This window comes from Sprattus sprattus (assembly GCF_963457725.1).
Source record: "Sprattus sprattus genome assembly, contig: scaffold_103, whole genome shotgun sequence".
NCBI classification, from domain to species: domain Eukaryota; kingdom Metazoa; phylum Chordata; class Actinopteri; order Clupeiformes; family Clupeidae; genus Sprattus; species Sprattus sprattus.
The window spans coordinates 29,278-41,353 of NW_027666735.1; the positions used below are offsets into that span (position 1 = coordinate 29,278).

Below are 12,076 nucleotides of genomic sequence, written 5' to 3' on the forward strand. Positions count from 1 at the left end.
GAAATATTTGTATTTTACCGTTTGCCGTGCATTGAAATGCATTGGGTTTAGCGTCGCTAAACCCAATGCACGACAAACGGTAAAATACAAATATCTCAAAAACTATAAATTCAAAAATCTTCAAAATCAAGGATGCACAGGTTCATGACATGCGTAAGCTACATGCGAAATATCATAACTAACGTATCTACCGTCAGGGAGATATGCCCTAGACAGACTACTCTGAAAGGTATGATGGTCCCATATGGTTTCCATTCAGACTGCACTTATTCAGATCAGAGTATTTCTATAGGAAACTCACCTTGTTTCACTGCCGTATGTAGTCTGTGTTTTCTTGTTCCAGTATGTGTAAATAATAAGCCACTTAGCTAATTGTCTTGTTGCAAAAACTGACAATCGAGTTTGACCATCCGGTTTTATAGGTTCTGAGCGTGACATAGCTTGTTTGATTGTGACGTAATTTCGGTGCACAGTGGGACTTGCTACGGGAAAAGATAACCCATTGTTTCCTACGGGAAACGGTAAAATACAAATATCTCGAAAACTATAAATTCAAAAATCTTCAAAATCAAGGATGCACAGGTTCATGACATGCGTAAGCTACATGAGAAATCTCATAACTAACGTATCTACCGTCAGGGAGATACGCCCTAGACAGACTGACACTCCACAAACCCACACACACACAGATTCCTGGATTTATAGATAGATATACCCAAATCAGTCAACATGGAGAATCGCAACAAAACATGTCCCAGTTTTCATGCTACTTCAGCAGTGTGCATAACACTGTAAGCTCAGCAAATATCAGACAAACGTGAAAAGATGTTTCCAGTACAGGTTACAATTCCATTTACAGTCAAAAAAAAATAAATCAGAAAAAATACAGTACAAATAAAGTTGCATTTTACCCTGATGTCTTTTTAGGACTTCAGGTTGCCAGTGTTGACTGAAAAACCTGATGGACATTGCTGTATTGAAAAGGGCATGGTCACCGATAATGTTCGCTTGAATTTCTCTGAGCCTGATAGCATTACGTATTTGCCAAAATCATGTTTACAGTATGATCTCTCTATCTTGTTCTTGCGTGAATATGGGCCTGTCCTCCTTTCAAGTTTACAGTATTTGATACATTTTGAGCACATTTTCCTCCTGCTTCAGGTCTTCCTCTTCCTCTACTTCCACCTTGACCTCAGCCTCATGGCATGGCCTCGGCCTCTTCCTCCTTCTCCTCCTCTGTGGATTCCCCCTCTCACCCTCACCACTTCTTCTGACTCCTTCCATTTTGGTTGAAGACAGATTACAGTTACTCATCTGCTGCATTTTTATAGTGCTTAAACCTGTTTGTTGTGTTTGGGCATTGAAGGCTGTGTTTATTTGACCGGCTCATACGTGTGGTAACTTGACAGAGCGTTTTGGAATTGTAAGGAAGTGACCTCTTGATACACGTCTGTGCCTAAAGCATAAAAGTGTGTTTAGTGCTTTGCAAATCACTTGTGTGTATGGTTTCGCAAAAAGTGTGATGTTGAAATGTTCTTATAGTTGTGCAGATCTGAGCCGTTGTTTTGCTCCTTGAGTGAAGGTTTTGATAATTGTGTTACACTTTTGATTTTAGTGTGTATCCGATTGTGCAAAAAAACTGCAATTGTAGACACAACAAACAGGTTTAAGCACTATAGAAATGCAGCAGATGAGTAACTGTAATCTGTCTTCAACCAAAATGGAAGGAATCAGAAGAAGAAGAAGAGTGAGGGTGAGAGGGGGAATCCACAGAGGAGGAGGAAGAGGAAGAGGCCGAGGCCATGCCATGAGGCCGAGGTCAAGGTGGAAGTAGAGGAAGAGGAAGACCTGAAGCAGGAGGAAAATGTGCTCAAAGAAGAAGAAGACCAAATGTATCAAATAAACTTGAAAGGAGGACAGGCCCATATTCACGCAAGAACAAGATAGAGAGATCATAAACATGCTTTTGGCAAATACGTAATGCTATCAGGCTCAGATAAATTCAAGCGAACATTATCGGTGACCATGCCATTTTCAATACAGTAATGTCCATCAGGTCTCTCAGTCAACACTGGCGACACTGACAAATCCTAAAAAGGCATCAGGGTAAAATGCAACTTTATTGGAAACATCTTTTCACCTTTGTCTGATATTTGCTGAGCTTACAGTGCTATGCACACTATTGAAGTAGCATGAACACTGGGACATGTTTTGTTGTGATTCTCCGTGTTGACATGTTGACTGATTTGGGTATATGAAGAGAATTACGTAAATCATATTTTCATCAGTCTTGGGTAGTGTTTTTACTGTATTGTGTATTTTCACTTTCTCTGTGTACTTCACTTACACTACTCTAATCACTGAGAAGTAGAATTGCTAAAAGTGTTTAAGGTTTATAACAGAAGTGTGTAAGTGGTACAAACAGAATTCAGTATATGCAATGTGTGTGTTTCATATGGTGACATTATAGTTTTGTTAAATGAGTGTATACATTTTACAAGAGTGTTTCAATTTGCAATGGATCTGATGTTTTTGCTCATCGGGTGTGTGGTTGTGCTTATTGTGTGAGAAGATTGAAAAACAAAACCAAGCAGTCAAAATTGTGTGTATCCGATCGTAAAAAACTGTAAATGAGTGTATAGATTTTACAAGAGTGTTTCATTTTGCAATGGATCTGAGGTGTTTTGCTCATTGGGTGTGTGGTTGTGCTTATTGTGTGAGGAGATTAAAAAACAAAACCAAGCAGTCAAAATTGTGTGTATCCGATCGTAAAAAACTCCAAACACTATAGAAATGCAGCAGATGAGTTACAGGTTTTTTTTATGATTGCTAAAACACATTTCTTGAAACAGTCACCCATTTTCTCAAAATTGTAAACTCAAAACCTCATCTTCAAGCACTATTTACAAATCCTCTGAATCCCCTTGCAAAATGAAACTTTCGCCTCAAAATCAACCACTGCTCTCAAATCATAATCAAAGTGATCGAAATGATATACACTTTCAAGCAGTGAGTAAACAATACACCAGAAAATAGAAAACACATTGTTCAAAACATATAGTTCTCAAGGAAAAGTACATGTTTAATCTCAAAACAAATTTCATATTTATCCGTCATCTTTTGATGAACAAAAACATGTTCTCTCATAGTAGCTAAAATTGTATCAGAAATTACTATTCTGCTTTGCTCTAATTTTTGTTGGTTCTTTCTCCTCCTTGTACCCCTATAGTACTGTACCCTGCATCTCACTACTCACAACGCACTTGTTCTTTGTTGATATGAACTCTTCAAAACACAACACAAAATTCTCTGCTTTAGACACAGATTTCAATTGTTAACCACACTTTCTTCAAAACACTAAACACCATCCTCTCTACTTTGCACACTTCATCAATGCGAAAACCTCCTTGTTTTCAGACAGAACCCACTGCTATTCAAATAGCAAAACTTCCATTTCCAAAGCTGTTGTGCAATTTTAAATCAAAACATAAGCTCCTGGTTTGGAGAACAATTTATGGCAACATTGCAGTGAGAGGTGACCAGAGAGGCAGAGGAGTGAGAGTAAGAGGAGGAGAAGGAGAATGAGTAAAAGGATGAAGAGGAAGAGCAAGAAAGAGAGCCATTACTGTATCTCTTTAGAGATTCAGGCCAATGTGTTCAACCATGAGGTCAACATGGGTTTGACCATACATGAGGCTGGCCAGAGGGTTCAACCAAACATAAGCCGCTTCTCAGTTGCATCCATTCTCCGGACATTCAGAAGAGATTCTCATGACACTTAACTTCATGAGAATATGATACGTGTTTGCAGTGGACATATTAAGGCCATGGAACTGGCTATAAAATGTTGAGTAAACGACATTCAAGGAACCGAGTCAGTAAAATGATCCCAACTTCCCATCAATATTTCTAAGCACAAATGTGAAGGTACACGGTGAGCCAGTATTCTGTGTATATGCTTTGTCTCCCTCCTTCACTGGCTGAAACCACCGTACTGAGAGCCAATCAATTTATAGCTTACCATGTGACATCAGGTCAAGCTTAGTTTGGTGTCGGCCGCTTTCTATCCTTCCCTTTCCCGCTTCTTCTCGAAAATCTTGAATTTCAATGGCCTTAATAAATCACTCTATTTTGTCAACGACTCTTATCTGCGAATAATGAGTCAAATTGAGCTGGTTGAGGAGTCAACTGGATATTTGTGTGACGTGTTTGGTAAAACAATGGATAACACCCACTGTTACGTAATCATTGTACTGAAATTGGTTACAATGTAACAAGCTTTTTATGTTTTTCGTCTTGAGATATTTTGTGAGTTGAAATGGAATGTAGATGGTTCATGAATTCAATGTATCTTTGTGTAACCTTATCAACGTGCATGTCACAATGCAGGTGTAATGCTTTTGAGAGACCCAAGGCGTTCCACATTAACAAAGCAAATATAAACGAAGCAGTTTTTTTCTCTCTCTCTTTTGACTGCAATTAACAATATGAGGTGCAAAATCATGTTTTTTTTTTTTTTTAGATTTGACCATCACCAGTGTAGGAAGAGATGCATTCAAATGAAATGTTGGGTGGCTCTTAAAAGAGCCTTTGTTTAACTACAAAGAGCAGCACGCGAAGCGCAATATTTACTTCTTTTTAGGGGCAGCCTTTTTCGCCTTGGTGGCTTTAGGCTTGGCCACCTTGGGTTTCGCTGCCTTAGCTTTCTTGGGGCTCTTAGCTGCCTTCTTGGGTGCGGCGGGCTTTTTGGCCTTCTTGGGGCTCTTCGTTGCCTTCTTGGGCGTAACGGGTTTCTTGGCTTTCTTCGGAGACTTCTTTGCAGCAGCTGCGGGCTTCTTTGCCACTGCCTTCTTGGGCTTCTTGGCTACAGCGGGCTTCTTTGCTGCCGGCTTCTTGGCTTTGACGGGAGCCTTCTTCGCAGGCTTCTTCACCTCTGCCTGTTTGTTCAGCTTGAAGGAGCCGGACGCGCCAGTTCCTTTCGTCTGAACCAGTGTGCCCTTTGAGACGAGACTCTTGATGGCCACCTTGACACGAGCGTTGTTCTTTTCCACATCGTATCCACCAGCGGCTAAAGCCTTCTTCAGGGCAGCCAGAGAAACTCCCTTCCTCTCTTTGGATGCAGTGATGGATTTGACGATAAGCTCGCCCACACTGGGTCCGGTTTTCTTGGGCCTTGGTGCCTTCTTCTTGGGAGACTTAGCAGGCGCGGCAGCTGGGGCAACTTCAGCCATAGTTTCGTGGTGTCTAACGATCAGAGTACGAGAGAATCGAGTGAACGAGTACCACGAGTCGCCAGCGGGTTGTATTTAAGATAGGCATGAGAACCGTTGAGACTCAACTGAAAGAGCTCTCCATTCCTCTCTTCCGTGATGGACTCGCTTGTGTTTTCTCCACTCGCATTTTGTAACAAAATGTGTCTAACGAAACAAAATGTGCGGATATGAAGATGTCGGTTGTGAAGTTCACACCTTGCACTTTAAAGCAAACTTAAATTACCTCGCATTTTCACCCTTTCCGTGTTTCAACGAACAGAGAACCGTAGAAGTGACAGGGGCGTCGTGGCAACCCATATTTCTTTTCTGAGGAAAACTCCTCTAAAAAAGTTGTAAAATCATTTGGCATTTGCACCTCGGTGAGCAATAGAACAAACCATGGACCTCTATGACCCGTATAATCGGTAATAAAGTACCCTGTGCGAATCTGTGCTTTTCAGATGGGATCTGTTTGGACTTAGTGAAACACATGGCTGCCAGACATATTCGGCCGATCCGACATCACAGCAGACACACATCCTAATGGGAATGCAGACATTTTGAACATTTATTGGAAACAAACACTTTGAACACTTTCGTAAATACAGATACATTTAAAGACAATCAAAGTTGTAGCCCATATGGTCGAATACAGTTCGTGCCTTTGGGACGATTTCAGGTTTGTACTATACTGAACCCAAAAATGAGCGGTGACCATACCATTTTCAATAATGTCCATCATGTCTCTCAGTCAACACTGGCACTCATTCTGGAAAGAAAAAAAAAAAAAAACGTATTTGTACTGTATTTTCAGATCTTTTATTTTAGTTTTACTGCAATTGTAACCTGGATACAGAATATGTTGGTCTGATATTTGTTGAGCTTAAAGTGTTATGCACACTACTGTAATAGCATGACAACTGGGAAACTCGTTGTTGTGATTCTCAATGTTGACTGGTTTTGGGTGTATGGAGAGAAATTAATTATATTTTCCGCAGCATTGGTCTTGTGGTGAATGTATTGTATATTTGCACTTTCTCTGTGTACTTCTCTTACACTACCCTAATCACTGAGAAGTAGAAATGCGACATCTGCTTATAGTGGTGCAAATCTGGGCATATGTTTTGCTCCTTGAGTGTAAGGTTTTGTTCATTGTGTAATACTTTTGATTTGAGTGTTTATGCAATCGTACAAAACTTTGGTGAATGTATTGTATATTTGCACTTTTCCTGTGTCGTTCACTTACACTCTAATCACTGAGGTGTAGAATTGCTAAAAGTGTTTTAGGTTTGGAGCAGCAGTGTGTTACTGGTACAAACAGAATTACAGTGTTTCACACAAAAAACTTCATGTACCAATCAGTCGACCCAATTTGGCATTTCTTCACACTCCCTTATCTGTATAGACTCTGACTTTCCTGCTTTACACTCTAATGTCAATTACACATCACCTGGTCAAATCACTACACACAATGTTCAGTTGTTGCAGACACTTTTCAAGTAAAATCTCAAAGCAACAACAACACACAAATATAAACATTCAGGTCAGTTGCCTGTGATGTGGATAATGCCCCCCTGCCCGACAGGAACCGTAGGCATGTTGTGAAAAAAACGATAAGTTATATGTTTCATGCGTGTGTGTGTGTGTGTGTGTGTGTGTGTGTGTGTGTGTGTGTGTGTGTGTGTGTGTGTGTGTGTGTGTGTGTGTGTGTGTGTGTGTGTGTTGTGTGTCTGAGTGTGTGTGTGTATGTGTGTGTGTTTTAGTGTGTTTGTGGTAACGCAATTTGTTTTGATAAATTAGTGTATTGTTTTTAGATGCATGTTTAATTTTGCAAAGGATGTGAATTGTTCTACTAATTGGGTGTGTGGTGGTGCTAATTGTGTGTAGTGTTTTGAAAAACAGGGCCCTGTTTTCAAAAATGTGCTTCTGCAATCAAGAAAAAACTGTAATGATATTGTTCCATACATCATGGTATAGTGTAGGCGTGGATGGGTTACAGGACTGAGAGGAAGTTTAACGATAAGAGATATTACTTGCAGGTGTACATGTTATAAGATTGCATGCCTTTGAATCATCAGGTATTTCCGTTGGATTGCCTACACACTAAACCCTGCCTCACTAGCAAGGCACAATAGACTTACACAGACTGAACTATAAGTCCCACTTGGTCCAGGTCATACTCTTTTCTACGCCATGCACTTCACTATTCCCCATCGCAGCAGACATCAACATAGGAGAAGAGGAGGACAGTTTCACAAAGAAAATAAGTTTCTCTAACTGTGACACAGAGAAAAACACCATTTAATGTTTAAAATCTCCCTGAGCCTTGCCATGCTGATTTTGATGATTATTTTTTCAGAAAAATGCAGGGGGCTGGATATCCCCCCTTCATCTGCAGTTGGCTGTGCGTAACGACGAGGAGTTGAACAAATTACTTTGTGGTGTCACCATCGCACAAGGTGGTGTGTTAGGCTCAGAGCTTGGGGTTAACTTACACTTTCTACTCCCCTTATATTTGATGGCAGTAGTTACTAGTTACGATTTTACACAAGCTTTTAAAATCCAACAAATTGTTAAAGAAGGCTTCTCATGTCTTACAAATAGAAGGGTGCAGTCTCAGATTTCAAATGTTCATGAATTGTTAACAGCTCCACCAAATAGTGATTTTCCCTCTAAATGTCTCACATTGCTTAAGTCAATAAACGTTCCAATGATCTCACATCTCACCAAAAGTGAAAGACTAGTTAAAAGGTGAAAGAACAGATTGTGGCGATACATACGTGGAGTAGCAATAGTTTCAAACGTTTCAAAAAGTTAAACGAGACTTTGACTCATTGTTTTAATATGGGCCACCATAGACCCTGAACAACTAGAGGCTCACAAAAATCTCAACAATGGGCATCAACAGGACGTTTCTGAATGTATAGTTAACCTTATGTCACCTCGACAATTATTATGTTGTTTATACATTGGCTGAGGTAGTTTGGTCTTTCTGGCTGTGTCCAGACAACCCAATGGTAGTACATTGAGTGTCTAAATATAGTGTGTTTATGTTCAAGTATGTATCAAAATCAAGCTAGGCTGCTAGTGTTTACATAAATGCAAGTAACATGAATGGCATTGACCAGTGCCTGCTACACCAGTTATTAAAGAAAACAACATAAAGTCCTTTTCTGATAGGTGTATGTGCCAATTGGTGGGGGGGCAGAGTGGCACTTTAAGCAACTTGGAATGAACTTTTAAAAAGTAATTGGGTGGCTCTTAAAAGAGCCTTTGTTTGATAGTTTAGAGGTCAGATTTACTTGGACTTCTCGGTCTTCTTGGGCAGGAGCACAGCCTGGATATTGGGCAGTACACCACCCTGAGCGATGGTCACTCCGCCGAGCAGCTTGTTCAACTCCTCGTCGTTGCGCACAGCCAGCTGCAGATGGCGGGGAATGATACGACTCTTCTTGTTGTCACGGGCAGCGTTGCCGGCCAACTCGAGAATCTCAGCAGTCAGATACTCGAGCACTGCAGCCATGTAGACCGGAGCACCAGCACCAACACGATGAGCATAGTTGCCCTTGCGGAGCAGCCTGTGAACACGGCCCACGGGGAACTGGAGTCCAGCCCTGGAGGAGCGAGTCTTGGCCTTTGCTCTAGCCTTTCCACCGGTTTTGCCTCTGCCGCTCATTTTAGGAGTTGTATGGGTTCTTCCGAATACTGAAGTGTAGCAAAACGGGGAGGGGAGTGTATTTATTCTCCTCAAGCTCAGCGTTGCTCATTGCCTCAGTGGTTGAGGCGAGAATACTGAGAGCCAATCAACGTGTAGGTCCTGCGGGAAGACAAACGTTGCTTCATTTTGGCGCCTGCTGGATATCCTCCTTTCCTTTTGTGCGTGATCTCCAAAATCACTGAATATTTTAACGCATGCAATAGTTAAAACGACACCTTCCAGTTTAGGTTGCAGCTTGGTTTCCAGATATGTCAGTTCAATGGTCACAATAATCACAAAGTCCCAGAATCTCCATGTATTGCGAACACCTTTAAAATGGAACAAACTGAAGTGGTTAGGTGATACAAAGTATCTAATGGACCGGCTTGTAATCATGTTTGAATGATACAAAAATAACAACGATGAGCAGAATTCTGCAAGCATATTTCAATTTTTTGGGGATCCGTCAGCTGTATTTAATTTAAATAGAATTTAATAGCTTATTAAAGATGTATTAACAACACACTGTTTATTTATTATCAGCCACTCTGGCTAAACTTCACTTAAAGATTAACTTTTCTTTCTGGCTCTAAAGCAGGTGAATACATACTGCCATACCATGTGTGTTCATTGCTTAATTGGTTGGTGGGGATTTAAAACCTTGATAGACTTTACATCTTCAGCTGAAAATATTGCAAACGTAGCTTGAGCTTGAAGCATACATTACTCATTACGACCAATTGTTTTTATAGGAACAATGCATTTGAAAGACCGCACACCATCATGGGTAGTTGGCTAGCGAGAAAGAGGGTTACATACACCACTTTAAAGACAGATCCCGTAGCCTTACTATGAAAACAACTATTATAAAATGGACTGTATGGGTTACAAAGAGTCGAGCTCCCAAAGGCCATGGATCCTTTTAGTGGTTCGGTCGGTCATAATAGTTACATTTTAGACAAAGAGGATTGGATATAACCGTCCACTTAAATTCTATGTACTTTGAATACTGAATGACGTGTCAAGGTGACGTACAATTTGCTGCATGTACGCGCCAACACCAGTAGAGAAAAGTAGGAGGGACGGACGAGGAGGAGTGTTTATAGTCTTCAAACAGGTCCTCCAGATGGATATAAGACCTCGTACAACACGCTGAGGTGCACACATTGCTGTAAAACTAAAACAGTGACAATGAGTGGAAGAGGCAAAGGAGGAAAAGGACTCGGTAAAGGGGGCGCCAAGCGTCATCGTAAGGTTCTTCGTGATAACATCCAGGGCATCACTAAGCCCGCAATCAGGCGTCTTGCTCGTCGTGGCGGTGTGAAGCGTATCTCTGGCCTCATCTACGAGGAGACCCGTGGTGTGCTGAAGGTGTTCCTGGAGAACGTCATCCGTGATGCCGTCACCTACACCGAGCATGCCAAGAGAAAGACCGTGACCGCAATGGATGTCGTCTATGCTCTGAAACGCCAGGGTCGTACTCTGTACGGTTTTGGAGGTTAATAATCTTTCACCTCATTCTGAGACAAAGGCTCTTTTAAGAGCCACCCAAATACTTACGTAAAACATGATTCCAATTGCGTTTATATTGAAAAATGGGAATGTTCAATACCAATGTGTGGTGTAAGATGTCAACTATGGCGCACTAATACTGAATATAACCTACAATGCACAACACGGCCAACAGCCACTGTAAATGCATAATTATTTATTTTAGTGAGCCTTCTCCTGTTAGGTTCATTGTAAATGTATTCCCACTGATTTCATAGCTTTACTGCTTAATGATAAGCATGGCTATATCCCCACATGCAATACCAAGTTCAAAAGTACAATTGTATGAGCTGATCCACGTTATATGGAAGTGGCGAATATACCAAGAGTAGTGTGTTTGCAAAAGTATTGTGAGGCAATGTAAAATGCAGGCCATTGCCAGGGAACTCAAAAGTCAATGAAAAAAACAATCTCACCAACAAAATCCCACGAAGATACTCTGGGGCCCCCTACAAAGTCATACACGGCAAACCTTTTTTGAGTTTTTCCTAATCTGTTTGGGATAACATAGGACATACAGGACAACTGAAAAAAAAACTGTAACTCCCATAACAGGGAGCACTCCTATGGAAACCAAATTTGAACCAATAATCAAACCAATAATCAAATTCACATCTTAGTCTTTTTGACATGTAGATATTCTAACTGAAGAAAAAAAACGATTCAGTTATTGAGTCATATGCTGCAACTCACTTTCATGGATGCACGTATAGGCTACTTGAATCTCTCCTATAAAGACTTTGTCAGTGTTAACGATGCAGATTTATTGAAAATATGTATCACTAACAATGAGGCTTAATTAATGCCGCAGGTCTCGTATATTGACTTCATTTTGGTCATGCCAAGGTAGCTCAGAAAGTGCGGGAAGATGACAAAAGAAGGGGAAGTGCGGACTAAACTATCTTTCTGTGGTCAGAGCGGGCTTAGTAGACGGACCCGCCCCTGCGCTTCAAAGTAACCAACCATCGTCTGGGATTCTGGTCATGGCTGGCCTAGGTGAAATATTAGCATAGAGTGCTGTATATATAGAGGTGGCACGACTGCATGCAGTACCGCAGTTCTGTCTGAATCCTCATACAGAAAGCATCATGCCTGAGCCAGCAAAGCCCGCCCCGAAGAAGGGCTCCAAGAAAGCCGTGACCAAGACCACAGCCAAAGGCGGCAAGAAGCGCCGAAAGACCAGGAAGGAAAGCTATGCCATCTACGTGTACAAGGTCCTGAAGCAGGTCCATCCCGACACTGGCATCTCCTCCAAGGCCATGGGCATCATGAACTCTTTCGTGAACGACATCTTCGAGCGTATCGCTGGAGAGTCTTCCCGTTTGGCTCACTACAACAAGCGTTCCACCATCACCTCCAGGGAGATCCAGACTGCAGTGCGTCTGCTTCTGCCCGGCGAGCTTGCTAAGCACGCCGTGTCTGAGGGAACCAAGGCCGTCACCAAGTACACCAGCTCCAAGTAAAGCGTTTTACGCTTTTCAACCCAAAGGCTCTTTTAAGAGCCACCCACATTGTCTTTGAAAAGCAGTTCCAACATAATCAAAATCTCCTTATGTTTTCAGGATGTTCCTCTAGA

General features: G+C 41.4%; 4 protein-coding genes across 4 annotated transcripts; 2 read left to right on the plus strand and 2 right to left on the minus strand.

Annotated features, from left to right (window-relative positions):
* Nucleotides 1–4,628: 4,628 nt before the first annotated feature.
* On the minus strand, nucleotides 4,629–5,231 carry LOC308382667 (histone H1-like; the record flags this gene model as incomplete). The annotated part of the gene is made up of 1 exon (XM_080861056.1): nucleotides 4,629–5,231. The coding sequence occupies one exon, from the start codon at nucleotides 5,229–5,231 to the stop codon at nucleotides 4,629–4,631; it is 603 nt and encodes a 200-aa protein (XP_080717182.1).
* Nucleotides 5,232–8,166: 2,935 nt separating this feature from the next.
* LOC308382651 (histone H2A-like) lies at nucleotides 8,167–8,928 on the minus strand (the record flags this gene model as incomplete). The annotated part of the gene is made up of 1 exon (XM_080861041.1): nucleotides 8,167–8,928. One exon carries the CDS (start codon nucleotides 8,926–8,928, stop codon nucleotides 8,551–8,553), a length of 378 nt encoding a protein of 125 aa, XP_080717167.1. The 3' UTR covers nucleotides 8,167–8,550.
* A 1,212-nt stretch (nucleotides 8,929–10,140) lies between these two features.
* On the plus strand, nucleotides 10,141–10,518 carry LOC308382660 (histone H4; the record flags this gene model as incomplete). The annotated part of the gene is made up of 1 exon (XM_080861049.1): nucleotides 10,141–10,518. One exon carries the CDS (start codon nucleotides 10,141–10,143, stop codon nucleotides 10,450–10,452), a length of 312 nt encoding a protein of 103 aa, XP_080717175.1. The 3' UTR covers nucleotides 10,453–10,518.
* Nucleotides 10,519–11,588: 1,070 nt separating this feature from the next.
* Nucleotides 11,589–11,963, plus strand: LOC308382654 (histone H2B 1/2-like; the record flags this gene model as incomplete). The annotated part of the gene is made up of 1 exon (XM_080861044.1): nucleotides 11,589–11,963. One exon carries the CDS (start codon nucleotides 11,589–11,591, stop codon nucleotides 11,961–11,963), a length of 375 nt encoding a protein of 124 aa, XP_080717170.1.
* Between the last annotated feature and the right edge of the window lie 113 nt (nucleotides 11,964–12,076).